Source organism: Notechis scutatus, chromosome 3 (assembly GCF_049901735.1).
Source record: "Notechis scutatus isolate UNSWTSFEM ecotype Mainland chromosome 3, rNotScu1.2, whole genome shotgun sequence".
Classification (NCBI taxonomy): Eukaryota; Metazoa; Chordata; class Lepidosauria; order Squamata; family Elapidae; genus Notechis; species Notechis scutatus.
This window is the reverse complement of record NC_142011.1, coordinates 162,589,190-162,609,302: the sequence shown is the minus strand read 5'-3', so window position 1 is coordinate 162,609,302 and position 20,113 is coordinate 162,589,190. Positions and strand designations below refer to the sequence as shown.

General features: G+C 41.2%; 1 protein-coding gene and 1 long non-coding RNA gene across 5 annotated transcripts in view; one reads left to right on the top strand and one right to left on the bottom strand.

The window, feature by feature from the left end:
• CABLES1 (Cdk5 and Abl enzyme substrate 1) overlaps positions 1–11,552 on the bottom strand; it is a 58,918-nt gene extending 47,366 nt beyond the window's left edge. For all 3 annotated transcript variants that reach the window (XM_026670322.2, XM_026670323.2, XM_087961628.1), the window contains exon 1: positions 9,953–11,552. In XM_026670322.2, the coding sequence (XP_026526107.2) occupies positions 9,953–10,671 (719 nt within the window). In that variant the 5' untranslated portion in view covers positions 10,672–11,552. The remainder of the gene's footprint in view (positions 1–9,952) is intronic.
• LOC148131451 (uncharacterized) lies at positions 11,155–14,978 on the top strand. 2 transcript variants are annotated; one of them, XR_015748878.1, is made up of 3 exons: positions 11,155–11,722; positions 13,401–13,480; positions 14,437–14,978. It is a non-coding gene; the product is annotated as an uncharacterized LOC148131451 (long non-coding RNA). The 2 variants fall into 2 exon arrangements; XR_015748877.1 differs by having other exon boundaries at positions 13,401–13,547.
• Positions 14,979–20,113: the final 5,135 nt, after the last annotated feature.

Sequence of the window (20,113 nt, the reverse complement as noted above, 5' to 3'; positions counted from 1 at the left end):
AAAACCTCCTGACTGAAGGGTGATGGGATAAGGAAGGAAGCGAACCCCATGAAAGGACCAAGGAGAGGGCTGCAACCTGCCTGCATAAGGTGTTGGGGGCCAAGCCTTTCTCCAGCCCATGCTGAAGGAAGCTAAGAACTTCTGCCAACTGGGCTGAAGCAGGAGAAAGACCCTCCCTGAGGCACCATCGGGAAAAAGCCTTCCAGGTGGCATCATAGATGTGCCTTGTAGAAGGTTTGCGAGACGCCAGGATAGTGAGGATGACCCTTTCTGGAAGATCAGCCTCCTCTAGCCGCTGCCACTCAAGTGCCACACAGCTTGAACCACTGGGGCTCTGGGTGGGGCAGGGCCCCCTGGTGAAGGGAAATTAGATGGGCTGGGATCCTCCAAGGAGAAGCCACCGATAGGTTGACCAGGTCCACAAACCAGGGCCTCCTTGGCCAATAGGGTGCCAGGAGGAGGAGATCCGCTCGTTCCTCCAACATCTTCCGAATTACTGCCAGAATGATGGGAAGCGGGGGAAAGGTGTAGAGGAGACCCTTGGGCTATCTGCACCGAAGAGCATTGGTCCCCTCCACTCCCTCCACTCCCTGGCAAGGAAACCTGGTGAAGAATCTGGTGACTTGGGCGTTTTGAGGAGTGGAGAAGAGATCCACCTCCGGTGTTCCGAATCTGAGGGAAAGATCCCTGAATAGAGACAGAGGAATGGACCATTCTGCCTGGTCGACTAGGCTCCTGCTGAGCCAGTTGGCCTGGGAGTTGTCGACCCCAGAGATGTGGTCCACCGAGATCGACAACAGGTGTTTCTCTGCCCATAACCCCAACCGTAGAGCCTCTCTCATGAGGGCTTTGGACCTCGTCCCCCCTTGCCAGTTGATATGAACCTTTGTGGCCATGTTGTCTGTAAGGACTAGAACATGAGAGCCGGTCACTGATTGCCTGAAATGCTTGAGAGCCAGGAAAATGGCTCTGAGCTCCAGCCAATTTATGGGAAGGTTCTGCTCTGATCTGGACCAAACGCCCTGAGCTATCTGGCCCTGCATATGGGAACCCCAACCCAGGAGGCTGGCATTGGTGGTTATCGCTAGCCTGTCTGGGTCCCTGAACAGGAGTCCCCTCCAGATTGATGGGGAATGCCACCAATTGAGAGATCTCTGGATTTGTGGTGGGAGTGGGACCTTGATGGATGAGTGGCTGGTTCCTGCTCGTTGGTAGGGAAGCAGGAACCATTGGAAGGGTCAGGAGTGGAGCCGAGCCCATGGGACGATGCCAATACAGGAGACCATCTTCCCCAGAAGTTTGGACAGCAGTGACAGGGGGACAATTTGATGTTGCTGGATCTGGCTGATCTCTGCAAGGCTCTTGCCACGAGCTGGGGACAGGAAAACCTGGCACGACGTGGTATCGATGACTGCTCCCAAGTGTTGCAATTTGGTTGTGGGAGAGAGCTGGCTCCTTTTGGTGTTGATGGAAAATCTGTGGCTCTGGAGGTATGACAGGGTAATTTGCAGATCCCGATGGGCCGCACGGATGGAAGAGGACAGAATCAAAATGTCGTCCAAGTAGCATTGGATCCTCACTGGAATAGAACATAGAGATGCCATCAATGCTGCCAGAACCTTTGTGAAGACCCTTGGAGCCGATGAGAGGCCAAAGGGAAGTGCTCAATACTGGTAATGGGTATTCTGATAACAGAAACAGAGAAACTGGTGATGATGAGGCCAAATTGGGGTGTGGAGGTAAGCCTCAGTGAGATCAATGGAAGAGAGGAGGTTGCCCTCCTGAATGCTCTCTAAAATAGAATGCAGAGTCTGCATTTTAAATCGCCTGTATTTTACAAATTGGTTGAGAAATTTTAGATCAAGGATGGCTCGCCACCCCCGAGGCTTTGGGAACGATGAAAAGGCGAGAGTAAAGCCCACATCCCCATTGAGAGGGGGGAACAGGTTGAATAGCCCTGATTTCAAGAAGGTGCTGAATGGCCTGATTCATGAGGGCTTGTCTTGAAATGTCCCAAGACAGGACAGATCAAAAAAAATTTGGGGGGGTGGCGTTAGGAAGTCCAATTGTAATCCTGACCTAATAGTGCTGAGCACCCAGGCATCTGTCATTGACTCCTCCCATTTGGAGGCAAAGAAGGCTAGGCAACCTCCGATGGGTGGAGAGAATGAGTGATTTCTTAGAGCGGCGGAAGGAACCACCCCCTCCCCCCTGAAAGGGCGGTTTACCAGGAGAAGGTTGTTGCCTGCCAGATGCTTCTGCCTGTTGGTCTTGGCATTGGGAGTATGGCCTGTGAGAGCGGGGGAAGCGAGATGAGGTCTCCGCTCAGAAGGCAGGAGGGCGATAAGGAGCAGGGCGATAGTCGGCTTTCTTCCCAGAGGAAGAGAGAATTTTACGTTTATCTCTGGTTTCGATGAGATAAGGTTCCAGAGCATCACCAAAGACCTTATCGCCTGCAAATGGAAGTGAAGCCAGCTTCCATTTTTGGCGTGACTCCGCCTGCCAATTTTGGAGCCATAAAAGTCTTCTTGCTGCTACAGAAGATGCCATGGCCTTGGATGCAAATTTGGCAGAATTGTGAGTGGCATCTGTAGTGAATTCTGCCGCTGCGATAATCTTATTAAGGTCTTGGTGAGACCGAAGATCAGAAGCAGGCAATCTATTCTGGAGTTGGCGCAGCCACCGTATGGATGCCCTGGTGAAGAAGGATGCTGCTGTTGAAGCCCGAACAGCCCAAGCAGCGGCCTGGTGATTGCCCTTGAGGGTCTGTTCGGAGCGTTTATCATCCGGTTTCAGGATATCTTCTGGCTCCGTGGGAGTGCCAGAAGATGAGAACGAGACCAGAACTGGAATGTCAACAGAAGGCACTGCCAGGGCATTGTCCAGAGCTGCGCTGACATTGTAGAAACGCTTATCCAGAGAAGATGGGCGAGAACCTGCCGAAGGAGAAGCGCACTGTTCCTTGACCATGTCCAGGAACAAAATGGGAGAAGGCAAAACCTCTGCATGCACTACAGGCTTGGAGAAAAGCGAATCCCCTTGGCTAGAGGGATTTCCTTGTGACTCGGGAGCCACTTCCTCTGGCGACAGCTTGGCAGTGACCAAGGCCTTGCTGAGTAATGGCCTGAAGAGAGTAGGTTTGAAGACCAATGCAGAGGATGTCTGCTCTGGGCGTCAATCCTCTTCCTCTGAAACATTTTGGTCAAAAATCTCGCCCTCTTCACACTCTGAATGAGAAGAGTAACTGTGTTCAGATGGTGGAGCCCTTCCTTCCTCATCAACCTCCTCCCATTCTGGTAGAGAAGAATGGACCCCGAGGTCCTGGGGCCTGTGTAAATCAGGGTGATGAGGCAAGGAACTTATAGATTGAGAAGGGAGAAGGGCCTGAACCCTTTCCAGAGGTTGAAGAATTTGCTTGAAGCCTTCAGCCAATCCCTGCCTAATGGCCAATGAGACAACATCTTGGATATCTCCTGGTCTATGCTCAAAGGTAGAGTCAGAAGGCCGAAGGCCCGCTGCTGTGGGAGTGAAGGTGGCTTCAGGCCTAGACTGAGGAGAGGTTCGAGGCCTGGAGGGAAGGGCCCAGAAGCCTGTTGAAAATAAGGCCCAGATCTGCTTAGATCCTGAGGATCTGATTGTACTGCAAGAGCCTCAGGAGACCAGGATGGAGGATGGAAAGGCTCATAGATAACTTCTCCTCCCCTGGGAGGGCTTGGCTGGGGCCCATGAGTATCACCTGAAACATGCTGTAGTTGCACTCCCTTCTGTTGAATAGTTCTGTTGTCCTGGAAGAGCAGCTGCCCTGGGAGCTGCTTGAAGCGAGGAAAAAGTACTGAAGATCGCTGGCAGATCTAACAGAATGCTCTCAGAGACACAGCTGACTGAAGGGAGCTGAGTCAAAAGCTGGGGTCTCTCCTGGGGGCTGGCTTTTATATCTTAGTACAGACTCAGCTAAATGACGTCATAGGAAGGAGTCAACCCATCCTTGGCTCTCGATGCAGCATAGAGAATGCAAAACTGCGGATCCCGCAAAAAACAGGATTCTCCAATCTCTCTCATACATCAATGTCTCTTCTAAGATGGTGCCTTATGCAATATCTACAATTAGTGATCTACACAAATCCTTGATCAAATCTGATCAATATAGCAAATGCAGCAGATACGAAACAAGTTTCTGAAATCACATTAATAATCACATTAATAATCAGAGACAAAGTTGTACTTACTTTTAAGTTTCTTCAAATACAGTACAGCTTCATTGATAAGACTTCAAAAAATAATTACATCAAGTTACCAAATAATAAATCAGGCCACATCAGTGGTGGTATTCAGCCGGTTCGCACCGGTTCAAGCAAACCGGTAGCAAGGATTTGGGGTTGCCGAACCGGTATTAAGTTCTGGCTGGCCATGCCCCCCGACCCGGTCACCCAGTCACTGCTGGCCCACTTGCCCTGCCCGACCAATGCTCGGTCACCCCGCCCACCCGACGCTCGCCCCTTAAGATATTTCTCTTCCCCACCCCAACAATCAGCTGTTCATACAATCAGCTGTGCCAGGATTCCCCATGCTGAGGCCCAGGAAGGCAAAAAATGGAGGAGGCACACATAAAATAATTTGAATCCCACCACTGGGCACATCATTTAGTTTTAGGGAATTGTGCCCTGCATGTATTGGAATTTGGTTGAACAAACGAAACTACAAGACACTCAAGTCAACAGTAGTTCCTAATCTATAAGTCTGTATGTACGTACCGGTATGTACGGTGTATGTGTATACCATACAAACATAAATTATGCAATCTATAATTTATAATCTACAAACTATTCCATAGTTTAAAAGTATATCACATGAAAACATGCAGTAGCCAAAATAAACAAATACATCATTTCTACTTTCTACTGGTATAACTGGTTATACCAGAAGACTTTTTCCAGGTGGAGAAGCTGTTCTATATTCAATTAATTTCTTCTATATGTAATCAGAAATGTGGAAGATTCATGTGAAGTAATAATTAAATTGTATCCTTTTTTTCATTTTGGAAAAATGCTTTGAAGCTGAATTCTAACCATATTTGGTCAGAAATTATATCATAGTAAATGCAGCAAGTATATTATTACCAAAATGAGATAGCTCATAAATAAAGCAGCACAAAATGACATCACACTGCATGGAAAATAAATAAAGATTAGATGCAAAGAAGATAACTTCCACAGATACTGCATTTAAGTTTCTTATTCTTAAGGCTCATTTCAGTTTCTTTACTTTGAAAAGCAGAGTGAAAATGATGCATATAAAGACACTAAAAAAGAACATGTTGTCCTCCAGATTTCACAAGTCAAATTGTACATTTTATGTTACTGCAACTAGTATTTAGCAGATAATTTGTAAAAACATACACTACTACTTATTTGGATGTAAAACAGATACTACCAGAAAAATGAATATAATGGCAATGATATAATGTGGACATGAAGCTCATGAATTCCCCCTTATAATAACTAGACTAGCAAAGAAAATATAATAATAGTTTTAAAATATGGTTTGGTATTTGTTGAAAAATATGTAACACCATTTCATAGCATCATGGAAAATTCCCAGGAGAACTGAGATGGAGAACATCTCATTTATATATGAGTTTTATATTCTGTCTGTCATCGGATTAATAATTTGAATACTATTTCACATTTAATTGATGTAGTATATTTTACAGAAGGGAAAACATCTGACATTTAATTCAGTTGATCATGTAGTTCAAAGGGCAAAAATTGCTTATTTCTATGGTATATTTCCATAAAATTAATTAGAATCATAATGATACAGTTAAAATAACTAGAGGAAGTAGGATTCAACTAATTAAACATTCAAAAGACACATATACTGCGATTTCTGCAAAGCTAGTAAAGGATGAATGGATGGATGAGCTTTATAGTGAGAAGTCACCATGATTCTGCTTCCTCTCATCTGGTGCTTTTCACTTATTTTGGATCACAATTTCCCATCAGTGGAAATGTTTTATCTTTGGCAAGCAACTAGTGGTATAGTATACATTGGCTTGTCACATAATATCACTCTGCATAAGTTAACAGCACACTTAAACTAGACTCAAATTAAATATTCGAAGCAGAAAAAAAACAGCATATAATAGTGAATTGCATCCATTGTATAATGGTAAAGGTACAAGGTAAATGGTACAAGGTTTATCTCTGGGTAAACCCAGAGGATTATTTCATACAAGGAGAGAATATAAATCTTTTAAGTAATAAATAAAATCATTATCAAGGCTTTTAAATGCCAAATGACTGCCAGGGCCTTATTATAAATATACAAAATAAATCTGGAAGGACTTATTAGCTGTCTTTACACAACATGCTAAATCCAGATTAAGAAAATGCAATGCTTGTTTTGACGAAACATGTTATACCCAACAAATAAACCATATTATGGATTAGTATATACACCTTGTTTTCCAAAACAATGGCTCGGTTCCAAAACACAATGAAGCAAAAATTATTCAATCTTATTTTAATTTGGTATGAGCATGAATTTAACTCTATTTTGTTTGAAAAAGGATGAGATAATTAAAGCCTTTAAGCTCCAAAAGACATGCTTCAAATAAAGAAAAACAAAAACAAGGTAGAATTGGTAATATGGAAACAGTAGGATATAACAAATAAATGTTAAATTTGGACTAGGGAAATTAAACTTATGTGCTATTATTAACATGATTTTGGTGGGTGAAGACTATCCCATGCTTTCTCTTTCATCTTAGAGGGGTTTTGTTGTAAATGCTATATTCTTGAAAGAAAGATGAAAATTATTGTGATAACAATTATTTCACATTAACCAATACATTCATTAAACTTTTTTCATGCTGTGCAGCCCATAGCCTACCACTGATATATTATAATAACTGCCTAGCCCCTAGAATCTGGTCACAACCATGAAAGTTTGGGGCAATAATGTCTAATCCTGTTTTTTAAACCCATGTTTTTCCTTTAGAAGTAGTATTATTTACATGGATATATTTTCCCATCAATAAATTATGTTTTTCCATGGGAGAAAGAGTCAGTTTGGTGTAGTGGCAAGGAAATAGTAGCAATGGCAAACCAATTCCTAAAAATGTTGCCAAGAAAATTGCAGTTACTTGTCTGGGCAGCCATCAGAAGTTAACACTGGCAAACAGGGACGAAAAAAATGAGAGAAACCTAATATAAATGTATAAATTCTTATCCAAGCAATCACACATTGTAGCAAATACATACACATTTACCTTTATAAACATATATCTTGATTCTGTCATGCACTCTTTTTATCCTAAGCAGATCAACAAGACTACTTAATATCCTGGGGCAGATACAAACCTGAGGTTTCAACTGCAGCAACCAAATGCTTGTCTTCTGCCAATTATTTTTGTTAAGATCTAAATCAGGGGTGTCCAACCTTGGCAACTTTAAGACTTGTGGACTTCAACTCCCAGAATTCCTCAGCCAGCAAAGCTGGCTGAGGAATTCTGGGAGTTGAAGTCCACAAGTCTTAAAGTTGCCAAGGTTGGACACCCCTGATCTAAATCAAGTTTAAAGCAGTTAGGGGGAAAGATTTACAGGTTGTTGCTCTTATTTATTCACCGCTTAGAAGACTCTCTTTAATGTTTTAAAACAGGTTAAGATAAAGATGCTTTGAATAAATTCAGCTCTTGGACATGGCATTTGTGTAAGTTTCTTCACATTGTTCCATTTCCACTTCCAAGTTTACTCAATCTTCTGAAGTTTTTTTTCTTGATTCCCTTGTCCAGCTAACAGGCTTAGAATTCCCAAATGGTCCTTAATCAAGACAATCAGGGCCATCCCTGCCTACTTCCAATTTAAATAGAATGTTTACTGTTTAAATCAAGTTTCTCAACCATGGCAGAAATGTGGACTTCAACTCCCAGAATTCCCCAGCCATCATGGTTGAGAAATACTGCTTTAAACAAATAGGCTGTAGCAGCTCCCCATTAAATAAAGATCAATGCTAAAAAACAACAGAGTGCAAGTGATGCATCTGCTCATAAATAATGCATGATAACAGCAGAGAATAAATGAAGGGATTAAGATTTCAGATACTAGGATCAACACTCCCCCAAAACACGCAAGATTTAGATATGACTGTTATTTTAACTGGCAGTCTACCAGTTTGAACTTCAGAAAGGTAATGGAGATTTGCTTCTCATTAATTTTGCTATATGATTTCATGAAATGATGATGCCATTAAAAATGAAAATTACTGACACCCCCCCCCCCCCATGTAATATGCTAAACCCACTATGGCAGTTTACAAGTAGCATTCAAAGAGAAAAGGGTAAATGAAATTTTCCTAGCTACTTCTTTGCATCAATAAAAGTTGAGCAGCCCGATTTCTTCCCTTTGCTATTTGTCATTAAACTTAACAACTAGAACAGAAAAGGATGAACTGATCAAGGTGCAGCAATAGCTTTACATTTTATTGGATGGTTTGATTACTATATGTAATCAGCATTGATAACATTTAAGTGCTATTCTAAATGTTGCAGGTAGTTTTTGACTTGCAAACTTTTGTTTAGTGACCTATGACCCCTGATGTTACAGCAGCACTGGAAAAAAAAAGTGTTATGAGCATTTTTCACTTATGACTTCATGGTCAACTGATCAAAATTCAGGTATTTATGACAGTTGCACTGTTGGGGGGGGGGCGTGGGTCATGTGATCGCCATTTGTAACTTTCCCAACTGGCTTCCAACAAGCAAAACCAAAGGGAGAAACGCAGATTTGCTTAACGACTGCACGATTCACTTAACTGCAGTGATTCGCTAAACAACTGTGGCAAAAAGGTCATAAAATGGGGCACAACACACTTAATTGCCTTGCTTAGCAACAGAAATTTTGGGTTCAGCTGTTATATGTGGAGGATTACCTGTACTGAGTAGTAATTTCAGAGGCTGAAATGCAATTGGGAAAAAGCGACCTCTCCATTACCCTAAAAAGCAGGTTTAGAAATTATTGCCCCAAACTTTCACAATAAGAAAATGACATAAGTCCTGATTTCAAGACTAGTGCCAAGATTTGGTGAGTTGTCTTCAAAACACTACTGAAATTCATCATACGCATCTTAGTTATGAACAGAGACTGCAATCCTCTTGGTTACAGTACAGAAGGGGTTGCCACTGCATTCTTCTAAGGTGTTCTAACTCTCCTTAGTTTGTTTTTTACCTTTTGAGATTTCTTAAATCTCTCATCCACCTACTAACCAACCCCTACTCATTTTAGCTTCTGAGCCGACAGGTGCAACAAGTCACCTGTGGACAAGGATATTGCATTAGACTTCTGATTTTACTTACAGATATGTACTGGTGGAAAAATCAAATAAGTGCAAAAGTGCATAACACCTAATCCCCTTACATGATATTTGCATATGACCCCCTTTCACCACATTTTCATTGTTCAGTTCAAATCCCTTTTGCTAAATGTTAAAGCCTCAAAGTACAGAAATTTCTCTGACCAGGAAGAACATATTTTCTTCTCACCGTGTTAAATTTGACTCCTCTACCCGTACACCCACATGGAGAGTAAGTGGAAACAATTTGGAGACGCCTCAAACCCTGTCAATTCTCATGGCGGTTGTTCAAAGCCTTTTTGGAATTAAGTGGCATATAAATTGCAGTAATAAATACATAACCGGTCAAAATTGAGAACTGGCTATAGCGCTTAACTGTAATCAACCCTGGAACACCTTAAATATTCTTAAAGAGAGGTATACCCTTGAGCATGTGCAGATTGACACAAAACTCAAGTCTCCATATCTCAGACATTACCAAAAGAGCTTCAAGGTTAGATTTAAACCTGGTTTGTTTTCTTTGGTGTGTTTCCCACACACACACCCCACCTTGAAGAAAAGTAGACACCCACACGCATTCGAGGCCCTTCTGGATGCCACTTACCTAGACCTCTGCAGCTCAAAAGCGCTGGCGCCCACCGGGCCTTGCTCGAGACAGGAATAGTTCTGTGGGGCGGTTCTGGCGAGGGAGACCGGCAGGATTCCCTGAGTGAAAGAGTTGAGGCGACCCCTTGCACACGGAGTTCCAGAGGAGGCCGGGAGGGCGGCGGCGGCGATGGGCACCTGCACGCTAGCAAAGGCATCTTCGTCCTCGTCCGGCTCGTCGTCTTCGCCCTGCTGCGGCTGGCCAGCCGCTCCCAGGGGGCTCATGAGCTTGACGTTGCTGTCGCTGCCGCTGCCACCACAGGCGCTAGCATAAGCTCCGAACTGCTGCGGGGCGGGCGGCTGGAAAGCGGTCAGGTTGCCCCGACGAATCCGAGTGGTGGTGTTGGTGTTGGTGTTGGTGCTGCTTCTGATACCGCAGGCTGCAGCAGAAGCAGTCTTTGCAGCGGCTGCCGCGCCGACGTCGCTCTCCTCGCCGCCCTCCTCGCCCTGCAACACCGGCCGCCCGTCCAGTGAGATATTCGTTAGGAAGGAGAGAGCAGCCTGCCTCCGCCGCGGGTCCATGCGCGGCGGCTTCCTTAAACAAGGCTCCAGCTGCTGGTGGAATGTGCTGCCGTCGCCGCTGCTGGCACCACCGGGGCTGCTGCTTCTGCTGCTGGTGGAGGTGGTGGTGGCGGCGGCGGCGGCGGCAGGAGGAGCCGCCGCCGCTGCCGCCGCCATTGTCTGTGGCGCTCGCTCGCCCGCCCGTCCACCCTCTGTCCCTCCCTCGGAGCGGCCAAGAATGAGACTTCGAGCGGCAGGCGCGACCTCCCCGGCGGCGAGCGGAGGGTTAGCAGCAAGCTGGGGCGTTGCGAGGGAGCGCCAGCCGCTCGAAGCAGGGTTTTTTTGGCTTGCATGGCATGTCTTCCCCCTCCCTCCCGGCTGCCTGCATGGATAGAGCGCCCGAGTTATGCACCCCCACCTCTCCCCTTCCTTTCCTCCCCTCCTCTGGCTCCTGCCTTCTTTCCTTGGCCAAAGTTATTAGCATTTATAGGTGCGCTCGGCGCAAAAACACGGCAATCACGTGTGGGAAATAGCTGGGAAGAAAAACAAAAGCTCGGGCCAGGAGGAGGAGGAGGATAAAGAGGGAGGAGGAAGGAGAAATGGTGGGGGAGGGAGAGGAGGAGGAGGAGGAAGAAGAGGAGGAAACTAGGTTTAAGGAAGCTCGCCCAGTGTTTTTTCTTCCTTTTACTCCCACCCCTCCCCGCATCTGCTTAGTGGGAGGGGAAGCGAGGAGAGTGGAGTTCCGCTTGTGTTGCACAGCACATGGTCGTGAGGCGTTTACATAAATTGGGCCAGCTCCTATAAGTTGATGGGATCTAAAAATTGGTGGATCCCATTCTGGTTCTTGGTCGGTTTTTAACAACTGTGACCTTCCAGGTTGTTGTGAACATAACGCGTTTTAATTTTTCCCGTCTGAGCCAGTTAAACTTGTCTTCCACTCCCGATTTCACCATGAAACCAGGCTGACTGAAGTTCTCCCCCCACCCCACCCCCGGTTTTGAAATTATTTTCCTTGTTATTCGTGAGGGATATCTTCAGAATAAAATATGTCCATTAAAGACTCCAGATGCACTCTGGTTTCTCTGTGAGCCCTTCAGTTGTGTTGCACTTAAACTCTGATTGCAATTAGTTCCTGGAAATTATGGGAACTTCAAGCCCAATCCAGATGAAGGGCACCCAGGCAGGGAAAGTGGCTTGGATCAAAAGGATGGAACACTTCTGAATACTTGTGAGTTTGATTTCCCTCCATTTATATTAAATGTGTAGAACAAATTAGTCTTAAGTATAGCACACTTCAAAATAATTTCCAGAAATGCAACTGCCATAGAGTAATAAGACACCTTGTATTTGCATTTTATAAATAGGAAAAGTGAACACAATTTTCAAATAGAAAATGAGCAAATTATTTTGCAAGCATTTCCTCCCAGTTGTATCAATGAGATGTATAATGTACTATATGCAGTTAGAAAAATCCAACATTGACCCTTTTGTTTTCCAATCGTTATACTGATTTAGCAAATAAGAAAATCATGTTTTGCAGGTAGGAAATGAGACCAGCCATCTGACTCACTAAGACTGCTTCATATATTTTCTTGTAGGGCTTGTGGATTCCTCTTGAAAAGATGATCATAGAGATATCATTTGATGCCTTTATCATTACGGGCCTTTGGTATACATGGCAAATTATTGCATGGTTAAGAGAATATGTGGTGATGTAATGCTAAGTCCGTTATAAAAGAACCAACTCACGATATAAAATATTTATTTCACTTGTCTTACATCCTCACCAATCATGTTTCAATTTCTTTCAGACTGAGGGAGGATGTTGGCAGTTCTAGGCAAACTGCACATGTGTGGTAGCTTATTGTGTGCTTTACAAATTCCCACTTGCTTCTCTTCTGCCTCCTCCACACTCCAGCAGATAGCTTTTTAGGTAATGAATTAAGTTCTAAACAAAAATGCATACTGTGCTATTGCACATTCAAGATATCTAGGGTGAGCGTTTGGTGTTTAGCATACATAAAAAACTATCTGTACTTTGACCTCCAGTCTTCTAAAAACATTTCTGCAGTATAAAATCAAACAGTAAAACTGATTCAGTTCATGAGAAATTACTGATTTTGCCTTGTGCTGATCATGGATTCTTACTCTCAGATAACAAGCTATTATAAAGCTACTGATTGCTAACAAGACTTTGTACATTCTTCTCATCCACATGTCATCATAACCACAGGCTTTGTGTCCATTAGTTTCTCACTTCTCCAAAATGCTTCTGTTGCCATCACAACAGTCCACAGCTATAACTGTTTCTAGCTGAGTCTGAACAGCAATAATAGCTACCTGAAATGATTTGTGAACTTAATAGTTAAGCCTTTGCTGTTGCTTTGCCACACTTCTAATGTTTTTGATGATTTCACAATATCTTTTGGATAAAAATGCATATACTTAATATTCATGATTATAATACATATTTGTATTCTGAAAATTGATAATCTTTTTAATCAGAAATAACATCTCCATAGTGTGGTCTTAGGAGCAAAATAATATGCATCTGTAGCTCAACTGGCATATTTAAAATTATTCATTTACGTGTCATATCTGTCTAAGAAATTCAAAATAATGCTTCGGGTTAATAATGAAGCTAATAACTGAGCTGCTCTAAAATCTTAATATGCAAGGAAGTCTGGGTAAATATAATACTAAACTTGTTAAGAAAGAAGATATACATAGAACCTATTGACTCTGAAAAAGAAAGCACTCTTTAGATTGGGTCTCTAACCTTGGCAACTTTAAGCCTGGTGGAGTTCTGGGAGTTGAAGTCTGCCAAGATTGGAGACCCCTGCTTTAGATGCCTGTCTGATCATTAAAATTCCATAGTTGATCACATTCAGTCTTTTTTTCTCCAGAAAAAGCTTTGTGGAAAAGGTGGAGAGATGCTAACAATCAGTAAATGGTCTTGATCTAAATACAGCTCTTCTATTTCAGGGTAAGACAGTTTTGTATCAAAAAATGAGTAGGAGAAAATTATTTCATCGCGTAAATGGTACTAGCTCGTAAGTACATGATTTTTCATTTGCAAAGCTGCAAAGAAGCCTTTGAATTACCTTTATAAACTTCACTGATGGGGTTAACAATAACCATAAGGAAATATTTAAATACTCTCATTATTTCTTTAAATGGGTTGTTGTTAGTTGCAGAGTTGTGTCCAACCCATCGCAACCCCATGGACAACGTTCTCCAGGCCTTCCTGTCCTCTACCATCTTCCGGAGTCCATTTAAGCTCACGCCAGCTGCTTCAATGACTCTATCCAGCCACCTCATTCTCTGTCATCCCCTTCTTCTTTGGCCCTCAATCTTTCCCAGCATTAGGCTCTTCTCCAGTGAGACAGTCCTTCCTTCTCATTAGGTGGCCAAAGTATTTGAGTTTCATCTTCAGGTTCTGGCCTTCTAAAGAGCAGTCAGAGTTGATCTTCTCTAGGACTGACCGGTTTGATCACCTTGCAGTCCAAGAGATTCGCAGGAGTCTTCTCCAGCACCATAGTTCAGAGGCCTCAATTCTTAGGCGCTTAGCCTTTCTTATGGTCCAGCTTTCACAGCCATACATTGCAACTGTAAACAAATCTTTAAATGTAAAGCCCATTAAAACAGCTGGGGTTATTTTATCTAGAATGTATCTGGATGAATAACCATAATCTATTGCATGAGTATAAATGGAATCAGAAGCAGCCATTCTTATTCAGGAAGATAATTCCACAAATGGGGTGGGGGCGAGGAACCCGAATGGACAGACACAGAAGGGATAGCAGTAACTCTACTATGAGATGACTCCATGAAAAGAATCCTGTGTAGGGCTAAGCTGATGAAATTAATCCAAAAGATTAACAGTGATGTTTATGGGAGATTTTAAGTCTTTGAGACTTAAGTTTTGAATTTTGCCTTTAGCTCTAGGCGCCAATGCAATTAAGGACTGGTGGAATGAAATCTCATATAGCAGCCCCATTTATATTGTCATGACCTAGGAAACAGACAGTGACTGAATGTGAAGAAGCTGTTCCAACAGGACTTGTGGAATGTCGACCTCAGGAGATACAAATTCAATCATATGAGACAAATCAAATAAAGACACTATTTGAGTAGCTGGAGAAGTCAGATGAGGGTGACAATATAAGGTCTATCAGCCCCCACAACCAGCAAGCAGAAGGAAATGGAACAGACATTTCTATGAAGTTCCTTGACAAGCACCAAATGCATCTCTTGTTTAGAGGCAGCCCTGATTCATGATCCCTTGGAAGCAACTATCTAACCTTTAGCTTTTGGGTGATACTTGTATGTAAATTCTGCTCATGAAATTCTGACCTTGATCTTGGATCTCTGGACTGGATTTGGATTCTCTGTGTGCTGCCGTTAAAGAATCTTCTTTCAAAGATTCTGTATTCCTTATCTGCTGTTATTTTTGGGCCTTGAGTAAACTACTATTTCCTATAGCAGCTGTTTGAGTTTAATTGGAACCAGGAGCAGGACAATTATCAACCAAGCTGCTCTTCCACTGTTATAAGATCTTATCATTAGAAAGTTTTTCTATTTTATGCATGAAATGTATCAACTTATTATGTATGAAATATATCAAAAATCTTCATGACAAAACTAGAAATGTCATCATGACAGCTCATGTAAGATAGTTGTTCTTCAAGATTGCAGTCTGCCTTTCAAGAACTGCACTCATATACACACTCCCTGTTGCATCATCCAAATCTTACATAAATAACTGATGAAACCTTGGACAAAAGTACTCTGTATAGAACATACTACTGAATGAATGCCTTATTGTTCTTTGGAACACAGATTTTTCTATTACATTAGGCAAAATGAAAATGATTATAGAAAGCTTACCCTACAAGACAGTTATTAAAATTATTGTCAATTTTCTTCTACATCAGCTAAACATTAACATCAAACTCCATATTCTTACAAAAGAAATTAAATTATCAAGTTCTGTTAGTAAACATAAACATAAAACTTAAGTATGCCACCATTTTAGCCATTTATACAGGTAGTCCTTGACTTACAACAGTTCGATGTTACAATGGAAACAAAATTCAAAAGTTTGGCATATTTATGACGTGATTGCCATTTGTGACTTCCTATTCATTTTGCTTCTCAGAAAGGTGACACTAAACATCAGAAATAGTGATCATGTGACCATGTGATCCTCTAACATAATTGCAAGCTGGTTGCCAAGGAACAGATCACATGACTGCAGGGAGTGTGTCCTATGAACCACTTCCACAACAACAAGGACTGATATTAAGCCTTCTTGTTCAGCAATGTCATAACTTTGAATAGCTGCTGAACAAGAAATATTCGTATTGGAATTTGGTTTTGAGGAAAGATTATAAGCTCAGTCAGCTAGTTAACTAGTTGCTAAACCACCCATAGAATCCTACAAAACTGGCTCTGGCCTGTCACATCCACACTTCTTTTAAATTGTTTACTTTATTCTAATTTATACTTAAGGCAGAATTGATCTACAATTAGCAAGACATATTCTGACAGCCCAGAACATTACAGGTATCAGTATTGGATTTCAGTTTCTTGATTCTGCAACTTGCCCTGAAGCAGACATCATACTAAACCATTTTTGTAACCAGTTTATTTTAAAAAAATATATCCCTTCTTTCCTTCAGAAGAGATAAAACCCAATTTTATTTCATTATTATCCCATAAGATAGTTTGGGCTTAGAGATTGATTTATCCAGTGAGTTTCATAACTAATGATCTGGAGTTGTGAATCTCCTTACTCCCAACACCTTGACCTCTATACTACACTGGTTTTCATAGCATATAAGCAGCCAGGAAATACTATTTGTAGTGAGTCATACCCTGTGATTATTTATATTAGCAAACTAGGCAACCTGTGATCCATTGGGTCATTGTTTCAAAGATATTTCCTTAGCGGATTCCTCAGTTTCTTCAACAATGGAAGAACTTCGACTGTACCGTCATCATTGGAAAGAGTCGGAGGGAGAGATTCAGAGATGCATCTACTTTGAAAACAGCTCATGTTTTATGACATTTTGTATTGTGTCCTAAGATGTTTTATTATAATTTTTATGTCATAAAATGATTTATAAAATTTGCCAAATTTCAATTCCATGGAAGTTATGACTTCCAGACTTTGGATGCATTCTATAAATTAGCCCATTTGAGGTACTTTGATTCCAAAATTGTTGCACTATGTTTCACCCATTTAAAAGTAACAGACATGAGTTTTAGTAGTGTATAAATAAACCACCTTTAGCTAATGTTGTGAGAGCTCAGCTTCTGTTTTAGCTGCTATAAACTAAGGCTAATTATGTGCTATCAGGTTGTTTTCTACTCCTAGCAACCATATAGAAAGATTTTCTCCATGATAGTATATTCCTAATCTGTTCTTTCAAGTTGCCCAAGAATGTGCTCTTCACGACTATAACCAAGCTGCACAAATTTAGACACTACCAGTCTCCAATAGCATCATCTGTCTGGCCAATTTGATCCTGCAGGATTGACCCTTTGATATCATTTATTGGCACTTCAGAAATATATCTTTTCTGTAGCAACACCTGCCTTCTGGAACTAGCTTTTTCCTAAAATCTGAGTAGCCCCCTCTGCTGCTGCTTAGAAGATCCACAAAGACCCAGATTTTTAGCAAGAGAGAAATCCCTCTCTTCGTTCCATCTGGTCTGTCATGTTTGCCATCTTTTTTCATTATCTTTTATTGATTTTATTGTAATTTCTTAGATTGTTGTGGCCTCTGCAAAGTCATTGAGAGTTGGGAAGCATGCATGTATGATGATGATGATGATATGCAGGAAATCAAATTTTTATTCAAACTAAAATTGATTTATTGTTTGTTTAGCTTTTAAATGTTTCTTTTCATCCTGGTGCTTTTGCCTATTCCTTTATTAGGATTGCTGGACTGAACAGTGGCAATAAGAAAATTGTGAATAAGAATACCTTTCCCAGTTCATAGTGAAAGTTTAATAGCTGTCATACAACTATCCTGCCGTAAACTATTAAGTATGCATTAGAAGCAAGATGGTGAATGAGAAGAAATGACATTTTTATATGCAGAATACACATTTAAATTGATTCCCTATGTATATTGGAAAGAAAATCAAGGTAGACTTTAATTTGTACCTTACTTTTCAATGCTGAAACACCTGTGCTTCTTATGTAATTCTTGGTGTCAATTTTTTAGTCCAGGTTACCAGTACGCTATTGTAAATGATTTAGTAGGCAGATTGGATGAGGACAGAGGGTGAAATTGACTCCTCCTCCTCTTTAAGTGAGGAGTAATAGAAATACTGTGACCCTAAATACCAAGGTGTGAGCACATGGTATCTGTATTCTGTGCTTAATGAACCACTAATTGCTCAATCAGTGAAGGACTTGCAGGCTAAATGTGGAATAGGAAGAAAAAAAAATAAGAGGAAGCATCCACTGATGTTTTAACCTGGAAATGAGAAACTTTCTGACAGAACAATCAACCAATGGAAAAGCTTGCCCTTGGAAGTTGTGGGAGCACCATCACTTAAGACTTTCAAGAAGAGATTGGACTGCCATTTGTCAGAAATGGTGTAGGGTCTCCCGCTTGGGCAGGGGGTTGGACTAGATGACCTACAAGGTCCCTTCCAACTCTGATTATCTGTTAAACCTTCTGTTAGTCTGTTATGCCATCAGAATGTTAGATTCAGTTTTAAATCAGTTTGTATTATATTATTTTAATGCAATCTTGTCATGCAACTCTTTCATCAATTTGTATTAATAATAATGCAACACTGATATAGATCGAAAGCAGGTGCTTTCCAAACATTGAAGGAATCGAACAACTTTCCAGTCAGGATTGAAGTATTGCGGGAGGAAAGGCATTAAATGAAATAAGGAAACTGATTTTGGGACATAGATCTAATGGAGGATTTTATACCTGTGAAAAGGTAAAACGTGAACATAAAAGGAAGAAATAGTTAAATAGAAATTTACTAAACAAAATGGCAAATTTGCATTGAGAGGTATAACGGGAATGTAGATGTTATCTTTCTTGTTGATATAACAAAAGACTACCGGTATATGCAGTCTGGACTGGGATTTTTTGGAATTGTGAAGTTTCTTTCAGACCACTAACAGTTCCAGTTTGTGGATATGTTATGCCTCTCTTTGTCTGCCCAGATATGTAATATCCCTAGCCTCCCCCTTTGATGAACATGTTGGGCTTCCTTCTTGATTTATGTTTTGTGCTATACTCAGACTGGTTCTTTTTATTGCTTTGTACAGTTAGAGAATTGAGTTTTATCAGTCCTGATCTATGTATCAGACTAGACATAGAGAATTATTTCTATTTACACACTTTATATGATTTTCAATATTGTACCATATTTTGGTATAACCAGAGTTTTCTATTTCTTTTGGAGTTTTTGACTGATTTGGAAGTGGCTGACTACTGAGTTGTTATGTGTTTATTTCCTTTGGGGTTGAAATTTGGAATTTTAATGCTTTAAATTAAAAGGGAGATATTTTATATTTTGTTTAATTAAAAATCTTAATGTCTGAGATTGGAAGGAAGGGCTCAATTCTTCAGTCACACATCTCTATGCCAGGAATTGACATTATATGCATTTCAACCTTTGTATTTTCACTTTTTAATTGCCCAAAAGACAACTTATGAAAATCTTCTTGTGTGCAGGTGATGGTACCAAAAATCACTAAACCACTATCCAAAGCTGGAGATGGGAAGACTAGGAGATTTTTGAAAGGGTATATGTGAAATATCTTGCCTTCTAGTCAATAGACTTAACATCTGCTATGGTTTCTAAACAGACCAAGTTCTTCAGATGTGAAGATGTGCCCTCTCATAAAGATAGACAAATTCTGAAGGAGGTTCAAAGGAATATATGGTCTAATTTGTGAATTCAACACTGCAAATATTGGCAGAAGTAAATATGTAGAAGCTCAGAATGGCGAATTAAACAGAACATTGATCTGATACAGATCAAGTGGGGCATTTGTTTTAGATTGTAGTTTATCAGTGCTGATGGTAAAATGGCAGAGTAATGGAGATTCTTAGCAGATGAAGATGCTGAATGAGCTTGAAGCTGAGAGGATCCTATGAATCCAAGAAACAGGTTAGGGATTCTGGATAGAGATGAGAAAAGCTTGGCTGTGCCAACAAGAAACTTGTCTGTACTCTTTGCTAAGGCAAAATAGGTAAAGATTGTGGCCAAGACTTGGGGGGGGGGTTGCCATTACAAATTAGCATTTGCAAAATTGAATCTTCAAGGTGATTTGCATCCTAAATTTCCTTACATGTAGCACAGCTGATACAAAGTAAATAAATTATGATAAAGTAGAATATGTTTGAAAAAAGAAAAATTCTGTAGAAACAAAAAAGTTTCAAGAACAAACATGCAATTGCTGTAGTAATCAAAAGAAACTGCAAGGATTCTGGGAGCACCATGCAGTCATACACACACGTAAGGGTTCTTGCCAAAAAGCTCTATAAGCTATAACAGATTCCAGACAGGCATGCATAGAATAAAAGATTTGATAAATGAAACTTATGTAAAAAGTCATAATTAAGAAAGCA